Below are 20,082 nucleotides of genomic sequence, written 5' to 3'. Positions count from 1 at the left end.
GAAGAGAAACAAGAGAAATTACATATGGATTACCTGTATTTAAGAAAAAGTAAGTTTGAAAATTTTTATTCAACTTTTAGGGGAATGTACACGTATCACAGACGCGTATCCATCAATTTTGGAAAAAGTGGGGTTTGGTTGTGGGCGTTCAAACCACTAGAACACCATGAAACGTTCACAACTAAAGACAAATCGTAAAAAAAGATGATTCTAACCCCTTGACCCCTTGGATCCGCTAATGCATCATGTGCATTAGCAGGCGAAGAAAGACACAAAAGATGAACACTGACCCTAAGCTTGGAAAATGTATTCAAAGTGAATTATCTGTTATAAGTTTAATATGATTTAATTAGAGATATGATCAGTTATTCTCAAAATATAATTGTTCAGGTTTCTGTTCATAATAAATAACGGATGTTTTGGTGAATTGTGGTCGTTTTAAAATTCACAATTCTTTTATGTTTTTAAAAGGCGAACTACGGACAATAATACATACATGTAACATAACTGAGCGACATAATCAAAAGGGACCGAAAGAAACTAGCCAAATTCATTTAAGTTCAACTTTGCCAAAGTGAGTTGGAAAATACTCACAAAAATACCCGGATTATAATTTAGTACGCCACGTTCGCTATTCGTTTACATCAAACTCATTAGTGGCATTTGATTCACGACATATTCAAGGCCAACATTATGTTAGTTCTAGCATAATTAAGTGAACCTTTGGTTCAAAATAGCTTTTCAAGTTTAATTGCGATTTCATGACATTCCGTTTAAAATTTCTTTGTTTAGAAGTGATGTGCTTTTGTTGCGAAAACATTCTTTTTTATCGATATTAATATATAGGGGAGCGAGACAACAAATTCGTTTTAAGAAGTAAGTTTTTCTACGATAAAGTATGCTGTTAGCGTAGGAACGACAAAATAAGCCCAATTTTTTTTGACCTCACACTTCAAAATCATATTTTTCCATTTCATTGCATTTGTCTTTCATATACCTACCAAATCGGCAGAATCGAATGCCGTAATACCGAAGTGTTTTCAAAGTTTTTGCTCTATATCAATATGTAAGAGATTTTATGAAAATAATGATACCGTATTGGATTCGACCCTACATTCTAGTTTAGGGTGTATCAGACATAAATACATGCTCAAAGCTTCTTGTTTGTGTCTATCTATTTAATTTTTTTTCAATATGCGAAAATTGTTAAATTCACAAACCTGTGAAGTTTTTTTTTTGATAGCAGATCTGCACGATTGTTTGTTTTGTTTTCAGCAACCAGCATTTGTACAAGATTAGATAGTATTCTCTTGCACATAGTATTGGGATTGATCTTTGTTCTGTCAAGTTTGATGTTACTAGGATCTCCTTTTATAAATCGCAAATATTATCGTTTGATTTTCAAGTAAGGAGAAGAAACGTAAGTTTACAAATAAGTGACTGCCTTTGCTAGCAATGAACGTTCAATGATATTTTTTATTGTTGTTATATTTTGTAGTTTTATGTTTTTTCTTCTTCTAATATTCCTTCAATGCGTTTTCATTTTCCACCTGATAGATTAAACTAGCAGTCTATGTCTTATTTATTTGCACCTATATCCAATGGAGTTTGTTAAAATAGTTTGGAACGACGACAAAGAGAAGAAAGAAAAGCCAAAAAGTAATAAATCATGGAGATGTGAATAATAAGGATTTTAGCACGGATTTGCCATTAATGCCTAAAATGTTACCTCAAGAAATAAAACATTTAGGACAGAGACGCCCATTGTTTGCATCGAAGCTTTCTATATCAAGTCAAATATTTACTGTTCTCGCGATTGAGCACACTACCTATAAAAAAGACATGCTTTAAAAGTACAGGCGATAAGGATGTTTTTATATTTCCACCTCGATTTCAACTCATTTTCCAATATTTAATTGTGCTGGCATTTAAAGCTATTTTGGTCCAAATAAATTGAAAGCCTTTGTATGTCAAAAAAATACCTTATCCTGACTTTTGCTGAAAAATTTAAAATACCTTTAATTTCATATGAGAGCGGAAGTTTGGTGGATAATTTTGATTATACCATCTATGATTTTACTTCATAGTGTGCATGTGAAATTATTTTTGAATGTTTTTGTTGTTTTTTGTTTGACTGTTGTTTCATCTAACTTTTTTTTTGTCTGTAAATCAGTAGGACAACCGGAAGCGCCTGAGTAATGATTTCGGTGCTCAGTGATACGGTTCACTAGACGACGTTGTCAACACGTAATGGCGGCCATTGTTTGACGTTGGATTTGGCATTCCACGCAGTAAAGATGCATTTATGACATTCTTGGATGCTAAAACTTAATGCCACACAACATAAAAGGTAAAGGATTATTTCAGATATACCGAGTTAATTATTTTCAAATAAGTGGGATCCCAAAAAATGATTTAAACGGCAAAAATAAAGTGTAAAATTATATGAAACATGAAAATGAAATCCCATTTTTCACCATTTCCTTTTCATATATTGAATACACTATTTACACCAACCACTGCTGAATTATATTCGGATTTCGGTCTTAGGTATCCGTCCTTGTCTCCGGGAATATTATACCCACACAAGTTGTCAACATCCGTTTTCAAATTGTTCAAAGTGTTCTTCACAATCTCCCTGGAAAATATTGACGCTATCATTTCGTGTTCAGATAATAGAACGTTGTAAACCTCTAACAGCAAATATTATACGGACCAAAATTAATCAAATTTGAAAGCACGGATGATCACGTGTAATGCCGACTGTAAGTTCTCTAAAAAGGGGAGTAATTTCTCCCCCAAATACACATGAATTTTGCGGACCGTCTCAAATTCAACTCAAAAGTCCATTATCAAATCAGAGGCGGATTTAGGGGGGCAGGTGGACCACCCCCCCCCCCTTTTGTGGGAAAAATTTGGTTGATTGTATAGGGAATCACTGATGCATGACTGGAGCGGGCCCCCTCTTAGGCAGTTAGTGGGCCCCCTCTAGTCCAAATAATTATGACGTCTTGCAAGGCTATTTTAATTTTTTTCTGGGACGCCTTCCTAGGCGTCCCAGAAAAAAATTAAAATAGCCTTGCAAGACGTCATAATTATTTGGACTAGGCCCCCTCTTATTAAAATTTCTGGATCCGCCACTGCAAATCATTAGAATGTAAGACATATTCACTTCTACTGTTGGCTATTTTATAGCTGGTCTATTATTAATAGATTCGTCCCATTTCATATACACCAAAATTTAATATTTAAAAAAACTTTCATTATTATATTAACATATAATACAAAGGGAAATCAATCACAAGCACTTGTTTCTGTCAATGGGGGGTTCACTATCCATACTCATACGAAAATTTTTATTTTTATGTGGGTGGGTCGGTAGGAGGAATTATATTCATCTTCTTATTTTACTATTATGGCTTATTAATTTTTTTTCAATCTGTACACAATTGTTCTTTCCTTTTTATTGGACAGAATATTCATGTTCATCCTGTGTCAGCACTCTTGTCAGAGCAATGTTTATTTTATGTTCGGTTATTACCATGATTACATGGACATGTACCAGATCTTTCGCATAAAAAAATTAATTAAGATAGCCATCCTCTAAATCATAACTTTGAAATTATAAAAGAAATTTACACATTGAAATTAACCAATCACCCACCCATTTGAAAAGCTTGTACACATGCTGCTTTGCATTACATGAATCCCCAGAAACTAATTAATTTACAATTTCTTAATACATGTTATATCTGACATGTTATATTCTTCCAATGATTATATATATCTAATTAGAAATGATAATCCTTAACAATATTACTTTCTCAAACTTCATTTATATTGTTAAATTCAAGGTGTCAATTTAGTGACAATACAGTCATGACAGTGGTGGTTCCAGGATTTAAATTAAAATAAAACTGGGTTGTGAGTGCCCCCAAAATGTATAAAATTTCAGCTTGCATTGTACAATAGACATGTTATGATCTTATGATGTTTATGCAAACTATTAAATACAAAAATGTTATCAAAAGGTTTGGTATAACATAAATTTGCTCCTTGTTAAACCTAAAAATTATTTTTCAAGACTTTTGAAATGTTTTCTTTGTCTGAAACTTTTATGTACATGTATTGAGCAAAAATGCTGGGGGCATAATTATCTGTAATACTTAATAAATACATGTACATGTATTTTCTTGGTAATTTATTTGGCAAATTTGTATTCATGTGTTGATAATAACAACATGAACAATGCAAAGTTTAATTTTGCTTTGAATAATTTAGTAAATAAACATTAATAGTAATTGTATGTATATTTGCTTTATATTTACAGGATGGAGAAAGATGTTCACTCTGGATCAAAAATTCAAAACAGAGGATCTTTTTATTCAAACAAAAATACTTGTACATTTATGATATTCTGTACATACAACAAGAAAACAGTAATCAAATGGAATGTCCAGTGATGTTGAAAGCAAAATTATTTTTGTTAACAGAAAACAATAGGACTACAATATATTAAGGGTAAGTAATCCAAAATTGTCTGTTTTAATAGGGTTACAAAAATTGACAATGTGCTATGATTTCAATCCCCCAAATATGAAACAAAAACATAATAAATTATACATGGTATTTAAACTGTTTTCATAAGGAAACAGACTGAAAAATATTCTGCATTTAACAGTCAGACATGAACGTTGCCAATGTAATAAATTGGGCCTGGAACTTAAAATTTATAGGATATATAGGCCAAGGAATCATTCAGACTTTAAGGCCAAATGGTATACTTTTAATAGTTTAAAGATTTTATTCTATTATCTATGCTGTATAAATGTCAATATTGTTTCATTTGGATTTAAAACCTAATTTCAAGAATGAAGGGTACAGTAATTTAAAATTAATTTAAATGATTTAAAACAATACAAGGGAAGTAATCTTACAAGATGTGCATTATATCCTAATGAAGTGTTTTTAATGAATTAGTCCATTTTTTTACGACCGCAAAAAATTTTGCGGTCGTATATTGGTATGACGTTGGCGTCGTCGTCGTTGTCGTCCGGTGTTGTCCGAAGACACATTGGTTTTCGCACTATAACTTTAGTTTAAGAGGATGGATCTCTATGAAATTTTATCATAAGGTTAAATACCACAAAAGGAAGGTTGGGATTGATTTTGGGGGTTATGGTACCAATAGTTAAGGAATTAGGGGCCAAAAAGGGGCCAAAAATAAACATTTTCTAGTTTCTAGACAATAACTTGTGGAACAGTTTATGGATCTCTCTGAAATTATACCACAAGTTTCCATACCACAAAGGGATGGTTAGGATTTGCTTTGGGGGGTTATGGCTCAAATCATTTAGGAATTAGGGGCAAAAAAGGGGGAAAACCAAGGTTGTCCTGGTTAATGGACAAATACTTTAGTACAAAACATAATTTAAAGCAGTGTAAGGGAGATAAATCAAATGCAGCATTTGAATTACCTCCCTTATGCTGCTTTTAAATTATGTATTAAGTAATGGTTAATGAACAATTAAGAAAATTCAAAACAGTGTAAGGGAGGTAATCCAAATACAACGTTTTGATTACTTCCCTTACACTGCTTTCAAATTATGTTTAAAGAAATGCATATTTATAAAGGAAGACCAGTAAAAATATCTGCAAAGTTGCATCTTTTTTTTTTACAAAAAAATCCATATGAAAGATTTGACACCATATTTTAAATTCTATTATAAAATAGATTAAGTTAGCACTATGGTAAATTTAAATGGGTAATTATGGTTGCAAATTCCATTGGAAATTTGAATTGAGATTATGACCATATCTTGAGGGAAAGAATTTTTTGGGGGAAAAAGGGGGGGGGGGGAGGGTAAAAAGAAATTGTGGGGGGTCAATTTTTTTCTCATTTCAGATTTCAGAAATTAAAGAGAATTATTCTTCAAATATTATTTTTTTTTTTCAAATTTCAAATGTTGAAAAATTTCAAGAAGTAATCTTTAATTGCACAGTATGGCCGATTAGATTTGTAAAATCTTTGACCACATTTATTTATTTGTTATGCCGAATCTGACCTTGTATTTAGATTTTTAATTTTGGGTCCAGTTTTCAAATTGGTCTACATTAAGGTCCAAAGGGTCCATATGGGGTTCTTTGATATGCTGAATCTAAACATTTGTTTAGATTTTTGATTATGGGCCCAGTTTTCAAGTTGGTCCAAGTTGGGGTCCAAAATTAAACTTTGTTTGATTTCAACAAAAATTGAATATATGGGGTTCTTTGATATGTTGAATCTAAACATGTATTTAGATTTTTGATTTTGGGCCCAGTTTTCAAGTTGGTCCAAATTGGGGTCCAAAATTAAACTTTGTTTGATTTCAACAAAAATTGAATATATGGGGTTATTTGATATGCTGAATCTAACCATGTATTTAGATATTTTATTTGTGGGCCCCGCTATCAAATTGGTTCATATTGAGGTCAAAAGGGTCCAAAATTAAACTTTGTTTGATTTCATCAAAAATTGAATTATTGGGGTTCTTTGATATGCCAAATCTAACCGTGTATTTAGATTTTTAATTTTGGGTCCCGTTTTTTAAATTGGACTACATTAAGGTCCAAAGGGTCCAAAATTAAACTTAGTTTGATTTTAACAAAAATTGAATTCTTGGGGTTCTTTGATATGCTGAATCTAAACATTTGTTTAGATTTTTGATTATGGGCCCAGTTTTTAAGTTGGTCCAAGTTGGGGTCCAAAATTAAACTTTGTTTGATTTCAACAAAAATTGAATATATGGGGTTCTTTGATATGCTGAATCTAACCATGTATTTTGATTTTTGGGCCCCGTTATCAAATTGGTCCTCATTGAAGTCAAAAGGGTCCAAAATTAAACTTTGTTTGATTTCATCAAAAATTGAATTCTTTGGATTCTTTGATATGCTGAATCTAACCATGTATTTAGATTTTGGATATCAGACCATAATAGGTAAATTAAAAAAAATTAAGTTCATAGACCACATTCATTCTGTGTCAGAAACCTATGCTGTGTCAAATATTTAATCACAATCCAAATTCAGAGCTGTATCAAGCTTGAATGTTGTGTCCATACTTGCCCCAACTGTTCAGGGTTCGACCTCTGCAGTTGTATCAAGCTGCAACCCAGCGGAGCATTTTATTTTCAGATAAGAGAATGACTTAAGCCGACTGTATTGGGGTAATAGATGGCCTTAACAATGAAATACAATATATTATAATTATCATTCTTCATTACATTTTGATTGAATTAACAAACTTAATTTAATAACAATAACAAAATATTTTCTTTTTTCAGAAGAATAATTTTACTGGAGGATAAAAAATTTAATACCTGGAATCAGCAATTTACAAAATGTATATGAAATTTATTAAGAGAGATATATTCATGTACAGAATGGTAACCCCACCAAATAACTCAGGTGGTTCAAGTGATTATTAGCAGACATTTTTGTTTAACTAATGTAGGATTAAATAAATGAAGCTTTAGCAGACTATGGGCTCCAAAGTGTAGTAAAAAGAGGATTTTTAAATATGACAGACTCATAAACATTAAAATGTGCATAAGTGAAATGTTACAATATTTAGTAAAACATTCAGATTATTGACTCAAGTTGTTTTCATGAAATTTTTTATCAAAACAATATCACTGTTATATAATTAATAAGATTCCATATGTTTTATTTTACCGGTATACTTTTGACAACCGAATATATCTTCCCTCAGCTCTGGCCTCAAGTGTTTCCCTTTTATTTTGTATGAGTGTAATTTACAGAAAGCTCACTTTGCTTTTGGCCAATTCAAGTTTTGCCTTTCCAGAATTATTGGACTCTATTCATGGAAAATTAGACATTTGCCCATATGTTGTAGAAGAACTCAATTTTGCTTTAATACTTTTTCAAGAAATTGTATCACAAGGCTAGATTTGATCAAATAATCTCACTTTTGAATATTTATCACATATCACATACTTAAATAATCTAGTATGCTTAGATTAATTTCCTTCACTTTTGCCCTGTTGTTGAGATTGGAGTGAAATAATTTAATTATTTTATCCCTATCAATTTGGGGTTGCCTGGGGATCTGTGTCCCATTGGGACGGGCATTTAACACTGCATAACTATATCCTATTACAAGTTATGATACAGCCAACCATATAACATAGCCCCTGCCACTGAAAGGAGAAAAGAGGTGCACAACAACCAAAAAAATATTTCACATGGCTAGCTTCATTGTATCCTTTGAATATTTCATTGATTTTTTGTCAGTAGTTATTCATTAAAGGTACTACAGTTCCCTTTTAGTTTGCCTGCTTAAGACTTGATTACAGTTCCAATATAAAAATAAGAAGTTGGGGTATGATTGCCAATGAGACAACTCTCCACCAGATACCTTATGACGAAAAGGTTAATAAATATATGTATAGGTCTCTGACAGCCTTCATCAATGAGCAGAACCAATAACGCATAGTAAGCTACATGTATAAAAGGTCCCTAAATAACATGACACAAAATAGGCTGAAAATAAATATTCTGCATCAGTGAGTTTGCAAAATTGAAAATATATTTAGAAAGAAAAGCATGTGTACCAATGGCTGCAAATAAAAAGTCAATCTAGAAAAAAATCCTACTACCTCACACATTATGGCTTATGCAGTTTATTCACTATTTTGTCAACAAACTTTTACATACTTCTTTCAACTAATTTACATTAAACCTGGGAACAGTATATCTGTCAATATATGTTCGTGATTAAACAAGACAAAATAAAAGAAAAGAACAGGGCGAAAGGACCCAGAGCGAACAAGTATTAGTGCGAACAGACCAGGATTCCCTTCCCACCACCTACCTAGAATAGGCATAGCAAATGGTCCTCCCCATATGCATAGATATATTAATACTAGTCTAATAGTCATTATACATGTACATGTTATACCAATGCCCTAAGAAACTGCACATTGAATATTTAAAAAGTAAAGTCATGAAGAGTTTAAACCAACACTGCAAACCAGAAATTAAGAATCAATAAAATGACACATGCCTTTGACAAAATTACCCCCCCCCTTTTTTTAAAAAAAGAAACAAAATAAAACACATAACGATAACTGTATTAGCGAAAGGAAACTTATGAAAAAACCGATAGCTTTTCTATGGCCTATTCAGATTAGATGGTCATTAAAAACTCACCGGCCGATAACATACTAACAATATTCACGAAATAAATATGGATTGATCAACGAAGTACGATATCAACAAATCAATCCCATGATGATGTAGGCCTAAAACTGTTAATTTACCAAGCTCGGCCTGTTTTGGTATAACGTTTATATGAATTCAACATATCGCATGACTTCCTTGGCATTCAGATAAACAAAATTGCTACAAAGAAGTAAAGAATCCAACTTTTAATGACATTTACGTTGACATTTTCGGCGCCGGAAATTGACAACGTTGGTCTATATATATATACTGACACAACATCGGTTGAGGTAGATTCCGGCAATTCTGCTTCTAAAAATCTCTTGCAGTTAGAATTTATTGATGTCTTAAAATATATTTGTTATGTTTCAATAAATTTTAGTGGATAATTATTTTTGAGAGAAGAATAGCTATCGTGTACTTCAGAAACAAGATTTAGGGAGGACCACGCCCCCATGGTGGGAACATACAAAATAAAAATGACCGTTCTCCATTTCTACTCGATAGAAGTGCCTAATTTTTTCATAACATATACATTATGTATCAAAGATAATTATATGAAAGTATAAAAAAAATCGAGGCGGAGATTTTTTAGAAACAGTTAATAATTATAGCAGACCAATTGACGTAATAGATAAAAAGACGAAAATGGCGCCTTCTTCAAATTCGAAAAAAATCCATTATTTTACAATTTATTGACACATATTGTTATTTTTTAATGGGGTTTAATATCTATTGATTACTTTTCCATGATAATTGAATGAATATTTACTTTAAAAACAGAAACTCTTCCTATTTCTAAATCTACCGACCATGCAAGGAAAAACCTATAAAAAATTGCGACCCCTACATTAAAATGGGAACAAATTTTTGCCCTGGCTTGAACACTCACGTTCTTTACGAATTTCGATGCCAAAAACTAGCGAGAATATGATGTAGAATTTTTTTTTAAATCGAAGGATAGGTATTTTTTTGTTCCCATTTTTAATGTAGGCATTTTATCCTACAGTGCAGAAAATCAATATCCGAAATTCTATGTTCAGATATAAAAAAATGAGATTTCCTTTTATTTTAATGTTCAAAAATGAAAATAATATGTAAATTCATATATTTTTCTCATATAGATTTCCTTACAATCAACAGTATTTATCGTCGGTACTTTGCCGCAAACGAACGAAAAAAAATACAAAAGCGCGCCATTTTTCAGTTGACGTCGGCCGACGCAAAATAGTCCAATTTTCGGCGTAGGACTACTGAGCGCCGCCGAATCACATTTTGGCCAAAAAGGCACATCCGGTTGTCCTACTGAATGGTATCTGTTAAAAGTACTAATAAAGGAAAAGGTTTCTCGTATGCTCTTATTGATTTGAATTTTCAAAAGCTGTAATGTTATCTTCCAATAAAAAACAATGTAATAATTTTACATGCCTGGTGAATGTTTTTTTTTTAATTATATATTAGTCGACATTTTTTTCACACGAGAAAATGTAATGCTGAAATATCCACTTTAGAGAATCTAAATAAACCGGAAGTCTACAATTGATATATTGAGTGGGAAATTAAACTATTCAAGAAGCAATTATGATACAGAAATAGTACTTGTTTTTCTATTTCATACATTGTTACTTTAAATCATTCCTTTTTGAAAAGTTTTGGGTTGTACGTTTTAATTATAATATCATTTGTTAAAGCATCTAACTTAAAAAGTTCTGAGTCTTTTTGTGTTTTTTGTTTTCTGTTTCTTGACGGCTTTCAAGCTTACAAAATTACTTCTACAGAACTTGACGTGTGTATCTACTATTTCATGTTTTTGATATAGTTATTTTGATGGTTTTAATGTAAATACTAGACTTAGCCATTTTTGTTTGTACCAAATTATATGCAGAAATTATAGAAAATGGTCTGACAAAATGCCACGTTGTAAGTTAAATCCGGCTAATTTTTAGGGAATACTCCCCCTTCACCCCATTTAGACCCTCATGTATGTTTTTATTCCGAAGTTTCTGCTTCTTATAAATTCATATATCATCAGAATCAATGATTAAGATTGTAGAAATCTAATATTATGCAGATACATTTTCTAAAACACCATGACGCAAAAACTATTAACACCAATTATTTCTGTACACTTCCACCTTCATGTCCTTGAATAGGTAATTAATAATAGTCACGAAATGTATAGTTTGAATTGAAAAGAGCGCCGAAACTTTAACATTATACACGACAGGTGGTTTTCTTACGGATTTCATGTAATGTTATATTGATCATGTATAAATGGCTTATCATGTTTCATTTTATATTTCTTTAGAAAAAATACAAAGGTTACCCCGCTACATATTTATCTTTAAACTGACTATAAATGAACACTATATCATGTATTCAAATTATTTGAGATAAGGAAATTAATGATGGGTTTTATCGATATTATATAATTTTGGGCGTATGACCAGTTGATGTATTAATCTATACATTTATGTATTGAAACATTGAACACGAACCATTACATAATTGGGGAAAAATAAATTCCTTGATCCCTTGATCAAATTAAAATTAATTTATTGTAAGAAAAATGTCGAAAAATAGTATATAATCGAAAGTACGTAATATAACAATAAGATGTTAGAGTGATTGATCATTGTGATGTCAATAACACTTACAATTGTTTGTTTTATCATACTAATTTTTTTATCTTTAGTCAATTCAAGCGAATAAAAATTAAACAGCATGATCTATGATATAATTGAGGAAAATCATATACAACAAACGCAAACCAACGACAAACAACGAATAACATACTCTGGCTCAGGACAGGTACTTATATAATAAGTTAAACAACTAACGAACTGTCTGGATATTGAATAGTCAGGCGCTATAATACTCAGCTTAGCACCTTTTTACAAGTCTCACAATCATGTAAAAAGATTAAAATAGAACTGCACTAGTTATTTCTTTATAACGAAGGACGTCCTACGCAATTTTATCGTTTCCATTTCCATCTATATTATAAGTTGAAATAATCCCTTTTAAATTTACGGACCCCATCACGAGTATCTTGGCCGTTATTGAATATTAGTTTTTCAAATGATAGCGGATACGTTTCAAATGTCGTTACTATGTGACCTACCGAATAAGACTTATTATCGGGGTTTTTACTAACATGAGCAACTCGACAGGTGCATCTGCCTACCCTTTCGGAGCACCTTAGATCACTCTAGGTTTTGGTGGGGTTCGTATTGCTCCGTCGTTAGTTTTCTATGTGTTTTGTGTACTGTTGTTTGTTTGTCTTTATTCCTTTTAACAATTACATTGTCAGTTTATTTTCGACTCATCAACTGAATGTCCCTTTGATGTCTTTCGCCACTCTTTATAAACGTCATGAATTTCGGTCATAATTTTTTACTTTCTAAATACAATAAATAAAAAAAAAATAGGAAACACTAAAAATTGTAGGCAATAATACAGACAGTACCAACAACAGATTTGCACTGACAAACAACAAAAAAAATAGGAAAAAACACAAAAAAGAAAATAAAACAACAAAAACAAAAAAACCCAAAGCAAGATGTGATCAAAGTGGCCTGTTTTGGTTTTATATTAGTTACGCTGTATGTAGACCGTACGTCGTGAAAGTATGACACACTATAAAATATAACAGTCCGGTTAATTTAAGCAGAAAATACAATGTTGTCATGGCCAGAGATTTTCTGTTGAATCAGTTTTTTGCATTGTCTTTGTAAAATTTGTTTACAACTGTTTAAACCGGAGCAATTTAAGCTCTACACCTACGATTGGAGCAGACATAGTGCCTTCAGTCTATATGACTAAAAGGATACACATTATTGGTCTACTTGAAAAGGTAACCTAACGATAAAATATATCTAGAGGTCAACAAACAATTAACAGGTCATTATATAGTTCAAGTGTACATTTCGTCCTTTTTTAATCATTAACAGCTTGTTGATTCATACTTTTTTTCACACCATCTTCTGTATATTCGGAAGTGTAAGTCCTCCTAATTTGTGATTATTAATTGATTTTGTGTTTAAAAAACTATATTATCAATAATCCACCGTTTTCTACATTTGAAAATGCCTGTACTAAGTCAGGAATATGACAGTTGTTGTCCATTCGTTTGATGTGTTTTGTCATTTGATTTTGCCATGTGATTAGGGACTTTCCGATTGAATTCTCCTCGGAGTTCAGTATTTTTGTGATTTTACTTTTTTCCCCCGGGTTTATACGCTTTACACTTTCTATAGAATCGTGTTTTGGATTTCATTTCTGTTATTGGTAGCCTTTTTAATACTTCTCTTATTTACACCTTCTTTGTATGCAACATTTTAACTCCTACAATTTTGGGATTTTTAATTGACGTTTTATATCAATATCTTCTTCCGGGTTTAGTCGCATTACACTTTCTATAGAATCGTGTGTTGCATTTTATAATTTTTATAAGTAGTGCTACTCCCTTTGTAAACACCTACTTTGTGTATTCGACATTCTAACCCTTACAATGTTGGAATTTTTAATCAGTTTATTTTTAGATGGATTTCTACTTCCAAGTTTAGTCGCTTTATTCTTTCCAAAGAATTATGTGTTGAATTTTATTTCTTGTTATCTTCAGCAAACTTGACAATGTGTAAGTACAATATATGCTATCTGATTCAAACAAAAAGTCGCATTATGCCAATCTAAATTAAGGCGGTACACAACACTACAAATCCGAAAGAATATATGTATAAATAAATGTTTGACATGTACAAACGTCATATCGCTCGACAAATGTCAAAATATATGGTTTGCATGTATGAATGAACTAGTTTAGCTTGAAAATTTGCATTCAATTATTGTCAAGCTTATTTTCCTTCGTAACGCATATTAATTTCATTTATTATAAACATCACATCTATCTAAGACAATTCAAAATCATAATTATGCATATTTTCTATGCAGGGATCATCAAATGTTCTTATTTCCTGGTTGCTGCTTTTATACTTCAAGCTAGTTGTAACACTAAAAGAGTCCATGAGATGAAGGATTGGACAGAATGTCAGTTCGCTAGTTCCTGTATTTGCAAAAACATGCATGATTCAGAAGAACTTCAAGCGGATTGTTCAAACAAAAATCTACTTCGTATACCTACATTACAAAACAATCTTCAAGATTTATCGCTACGAAATAATGCTATCAGTCTAATAAAAGAAGGGATTTTCGAAGGAAATCATTTATTGAAGTTTTTGGATTTGTCTTTCAATAGAATAAGTAATATACGCAAAAACACATTCAAAGGTCTCAAAAATTTACTTTCGTTAGATCTCAGCGCCAACAATTTGAAATATGAAAACATGTCGTTTGAAAGTTCTGCTTTTCAATTTTTGGAGAACTTGAAGATTTTGAATATGAAAAACAATTTTCACACTTCATTCTTGCCAGATTTATGGAGACTTCGGACACTAGAATCGCTGTCTATAGATTATATATCTGACAAAATTGCAGTTCTTACTGAAAATTTTATATATTTGAATCACCTAAGAAGTTTAGATCTATCCGGTTCTACTGGTAATTGCACAATGAACATACTTACACAGGCGACATTCTTGTCTCTCTCTCAAATAACCCATATCAATCTGTCCAAATGCAAAATACAATATATCTACAAAGGAACTTTTGAAAGTATGAAAAATATTTCGGAGCTTGATGTCTCTTTTAATACTTGTTTGAGATTCGCGGTGCTTGAAAATATAACCACAGATTTACAATATACCGCAATCAAAATCCTGAAAGTAAACTATATTCATAGTACTTTCGAAATGAGCACAATACTGAAGACTTCACACATTCGGAATTTAAGAAACACATCACTTGCTAGATTTGAAGCCGCTGGAAACCGTATTCAAAGAGTAGAATATGGTGCTGCAAAGTACTTTCCTAAATCATTTGAAAGTATTAATGTAAGGGACAATGCTTTTTCCTTCGGCAAATATCTCTTTGAATTAGTTAGACTACAAATAACATCTTTAGATATTTCAGAAATTTCCTCTTCACATAATGTTCTCACATGCTACATGGAGACATGTGATTCTCAATCAGATACTTTTACAATGAATTCTGAAAATAACTGGTTGTCTTATTTACGTTCACGCTTTGATTTCAAGAGAAAGAAGTTTGATCATTTTGTTGCCCGACTTCCAGTACCAAGAAAACTAAGGAAACTTTCACTTACGTCAAGCAAAATGAAATTTGAAATACCAAAATTCGGTTTCATCACAAATGAATTAACAAATCTTAATTTTAGTGACAATATCTTGCACACATGGACAGGCCCTATAACAAATGTAAATAATATGACAGTTTTAGACTTATCGTCGAACTTTTGTTCTAATGTTTCAAAGATATTTTTCAGCGAAGACTTTATCAACTTAAGATATTTACTGCTACAAAATAATCTCTTGGGACTCATTCTACCAATGGATGTCGATGGAGAAATATTTCAGAATCTTCATAACGTAGTTCACATTAATCTCTCGAAAAATAAAATAGCAAATATACCAAATCTGTTATTTAAAAAGCAACAAAATCTAGAAAGATTAGACCTCAGTGAAAATATGATTGATGATATAAACTTTAAACTTTCTCATCTGAGAAAGCTCATGTTTCTTAATTTAAGGAATAATAGAATATCTAGGCTGAGTAAATATGCCATGAACGGATTGGACTCAATAGCCAAAATGAATACAAATCTCACTATTGATCTTAGTGGAAATAATCTTGTATGTAATTGTGATTCTCTGTCTTTCGTCAAATGGATAATTGACACATCCACTTATCTTCGTCATCGGGAAGAATACGAATGTAAAACATCACAAAACCCAATCAGTCTTCTTCGAAACCCTAAAGAAGTTTACCAAACCATACAAAAGGAATGTATGTCATATGAAGGTTTAATAATTGGATTAACGACAGGAATTTTGATGTTTATTTTTATACTTTGTGGTGGTATTGTTTACAGATACAGATGGAAACTACGCTATCTTTACTACATGGTCAAAGTTAAATGGCATGACCCCGAACATAAATCCGTCAACAAAGATGAAAGACTATACATGTATGATGCTTTCGTGTCATACGCAAACGAAGATCACACATTTGTCCACACTACACTTCTTCACAAATTAGAGAAAAATAGTGGAATTCAGTTGTGCTTGCATAGGCGGAATTTCCTACCCGGAAATGACATTGCCACTAATATTACTTCCGCAATTCATAACAGTCGGAAAACAATTGTCATAATGTCTTCAAATTATTTAGCTTCGTACTGGTGTATGTTCGAATATAATATGGCTAAAATGGAGAGTATCTATGAACGCAATTGCGAGAACATCCTTTTCCTAGTATTTTACGAGCAAATTCCTGCTTGCGATCTTCCACTTCAAATACTCGAACTTGTTCATTGTCAATCATATATTGAGTATCCGAATGATGAGTACGGGGATGTTGTTTTTTGGGAACAGCTTCAAAGGGCAATCAAATCCCACTAGTAAATATGTCCTCTATTTGACGCTACTTATTGCTAATTATGTACAAGGACTTCCGGCATACATTTGTCTTATTATTTATGTTTAATTAGATGTTTTGTCTAGACAATATGCAAATATTTTAACTTCTGCTCATAAAGATCAACCATCATTGATTTAGCAAATATAAATTAATGATTCCCTTTTCGAGTAAGTAGACCATTTGTGTTACAATTTCGCCATACTTACCAAATACATGTATATAAAACATAATTAACACAGTGCTTTAAAGAACCGCTTGGAGTTTAAATTTGAATAAGAAATTAGCCAAAATTTAGTTTTTTCACCATCAATTATGTTGGTTAGATGAGATGATGTTCATTTGTTCAAAACTATTAGGCAAATATTCGAATAAAATTTATATCCGCGGATCGCCTGTTATGATACAAACTAGTTAAATCTTAACGTAGTAATAAAATAACCTACTAACGTTTGACAATAAGTTGTTGGACCTTTATTTGTATTGTTATAATTATCGTTCTCATTAGCTGTGGATAATGTGTAAATGCACATCCATGCCAGGTCTGAATATGGACATACCACCCTAAGCATTGAGTGTAATGGAAGTTTTCATGCTCTCTGTACGTTTAAAAAACCTCAAAAGTGTGATCTGTAAATTGCCTTGTTGTAATGTAATTTGTTGACCTATTCAACAAGTTGTCATTTTCCATAGGAAGTGGACATCATCCTCCAATAATTCGGTCGGTTAATTTGAAAGTACCTGTCAAATGACGAAGTTCGAATTCGTAACCTGTATTGAGCAGTTTGTGGAGCAGAGTATTTGTTTATCCTTCTTTGGCAAGATTATTCATTTTCAGTTTTTATCAGACTTAAGTATGTTCGCTACTCTTTTTCGAAATAACAAGCTATTTAAACGACTGTTATAATTTGATAGTATGTAATAAAAGGAACTGAAAAAGTTGGAAAAAATGAAAGGTCTGTGAGCTTGTTTCGAGATATAAGCCATTGAAAATTTGACGTTAACTGATTATCTATAGATTTTTTTATATATATAACATTGGCACAAGATTTTTTAAAATGGCTTTTTAAACAATATGCTCTAACATTATGTAAAGAAAAGTAGGGGTTAGCGGGAAACATTTTTATTGACACTACAAGGATAAAACTACAGGATTCCGAACATCTGACAAAAAGTCAAAGATAAGAGTAGCGAACATCCTTAACACGGTTCGAAAATTTTCCAAAACAGATTACAAAAGTTAAGCGTCATGCGTTTCATTTATGTATGAGTACCTTTAACTTCTGTATTTGACCCCTTATCGTTCCTGATATATAACATCAATGTTGGGGAAACATTACAGTTCATTTTAGGTAGAAGCAGTGCTGACGATATTACAGTAATAAATCATGACATTCTAATGCAAAACTTTTGAACAACAATTTGGTCACCATTATGAAATGGTTGACCCAAACGATATATTTATGTATGAACTCACCAACGATATGCCTTCGCGGTCGTTGATTATGTACTAGAATCATGGTTGTTCGTGTATTTGCAAACTACCTAATATATATTTTTATGGTTAGCACAAACTTTACTTTTTGAAATTCCTATCCAGGTAATTGCTTGTGCTTTCTGGTATCTATGATTTAATGTGTAGTTTTCTGCAGCCAACACATAATCCACCGTCAAATTTTAGACACCAAACCACTGATGGCTATAAATGTGGCGAAGGTCTCAAATTCCACACAAATGTGACATTTCTGAAATTTGAAATTTCAATATCAAATAGTTATGCTATGTACATTGGGACAGAACCGAATGCCCAAAAAGGCCTCATATAAAAAAATAGTTTGATCAAAAATGTATGCTGGTCAACTGGTGTGTACCAAACTTAACACACAACTGATAAACAAATCCGGAAAGGTTGGTACACCGGGTTAGTTTGTTATCTTTGTCAAACACTATACCGACGTGTCAAGTCAATAATTTTATTATAAAATCAACTCATAGATGAAAATGTTCTGGTCAAAGTTCAAATCTGTTGGTTAATTCGATTATAAACTTTCTATCTAGATAAAGAAAATTAATTTTAATAAGAGTTCGAGGCGGCTCAGCAATACACAAAAATATGCAAAATGGAAGATTTTATTCTCAAATGTAACCATTAATGATAGGAAAAAACATTTTTCTTATTTTAATCGTGAAATTATTTTTAGTATTTAGTTTCACACCGAATTTGAGCATGCACATATTTCACGATGTGTAAATTGTCGCCAATTTTACAATTTAATCAATCGGTAATAAAGATATATTTCAAATAATGTACATTTATAATTTTTCCTGTTTGTTATTCATTAGATAAAGGTAGTCCAATTACAAGTTATCAGAAGATTTACATTAAACTAAAGAACTCCACCCCATTTATGTGTTTTAATTAAAGCAGTAATGCTATATATGAACTAGGGACTGGACAGAGTTGAACTATTTATGGATAAGGAGTAAAGAAAGAAGGTATAAAACAAAACATAATAAAAAAATAAAAAAAATTTGCAAAAAATTAAGGACAAAGAAAACTGGTTTATAAAATACATAAGGCAATAATGAGGAAAAGCCATCAAGACGTTCGTGCATATTATGATTTAGATTTCTATTCTTTTGGTATTATAAACATTTATACCGTCACTTATAAATCACTTTTATGTTAAAACAGCAAATGATTACAAAATAACTTTAAACTTTGTCCTTGAACAGGTAAAAAATAAAAGATCTAGATATCGAAATAACGCGTGACTAAACTCGTTTCAAAACATACCACATACTGGTGGGTGATTGAACGGATTACATTGTATCGTGTGTCATTAAATATGTTTTACCACTTTAATATTTTGTTATTCTTTCAGTCGACAATGCCTTCACATTTTGAAATGAATTATACATGTTATAATTCATCTAACTGCATTCTTTGCATGAAATTAACTTACACTAACACGTTATGATTTAGTTTATCTATAAATTATCTAAATTTCAAATGATGATCGGCAAAAGACAACTATGGAAAAAAGTCCAAGAGACGTAGGTGTACGCATCTTTGCATTACCGTCTGGCTTTGAAAAATACAAAATTAACATAAGTAATATGGAATGATCCTGTTAAACTTTTATTACTTTAAAAAACTTCTAAACGTTTCTGATTTAAAATTTTCATTTCATTTATGTTTGTTCACACCATAGAGGTATTAAGGAGTCGGTTTTGGCCCAAGAAATATAAATAATTAACATAAGATTGTTGATGTAATGACGTCAAAATTGCGCCATAATATGT

At 31.6% G+C, this 20,082-nt stretch overlaps 1 protein-coding gene and 1 long non-coding RNA gene across 3 annotated transcripts; both read left to right on the top strand.

Annotated features, from left to right (window-relative positions):
• Window positions 1-2,205: 2,205 nt before the first annotated feature.
• LOC127704806 (uncharacterized) lies at window positions 2,206-8,215 on the top strand. Of its 2 annotated transcripts, none has more exons than XR_007983529.1 (3): window positions 2,206-2,350; window positions 4,331-4,521; window positions 7,323-8,215. It is a non-coding gene; the product is annotated as an uncharacterized LOC127704806 (long non-coding RNA). The 2 variants fall into 2 exon arrangements; XR_007983530.1 differs by lacking the exon at window positions 2,206-2,350 and adding an exon at window positions 2,709-2,765.
• Window positions 8,216-13,700: 5,485 nt separating this feature from the next.
• Window positions 13,701-19,636, top strand: LOC127704795 (toll-like receptor 4). The gene is made up of 2 exons (XM_052209005.1): window positions 13,701-13,861; window positions 14,176-19,636. Exons 1-2 carry the CDS (start codon window positions 13,858-13,860, stop codon window positions 16,758-16,760), a joined length of 2,589 nt encoding a protein of 862 aa, XP_052064965.1. The 5' UTR covers window positions 13,701-13,857; the 3' UTR covers window positions 16,761-19,636.
• The last annotated feature ends 446 nt before the right edge of the window (window positions 19,637-20,082 follow it).

The sequence above is a fragment of the Mytilus californianus genome, unplaced genomic scaffold (genome assembly GCF_021869535.1).
Source record: "Mytilus californianus isolate M0D057914Y unplaced genomic scaffold, xbMytCali1.0.p SCAF_6, whole genome shotgun sequence".
Taxonomy (NCBI): domain Eukaryota; kingdom Metazoa; phylum Mollusca; class Bivalvia; order Mytilida; family Mytilidae; genus Mytilus; species Mytilus californianus.
Note: the sequence above shows the minus strand (reverse complement) of the source record. Positions and strands in the feature narration are given on the sequence as shown.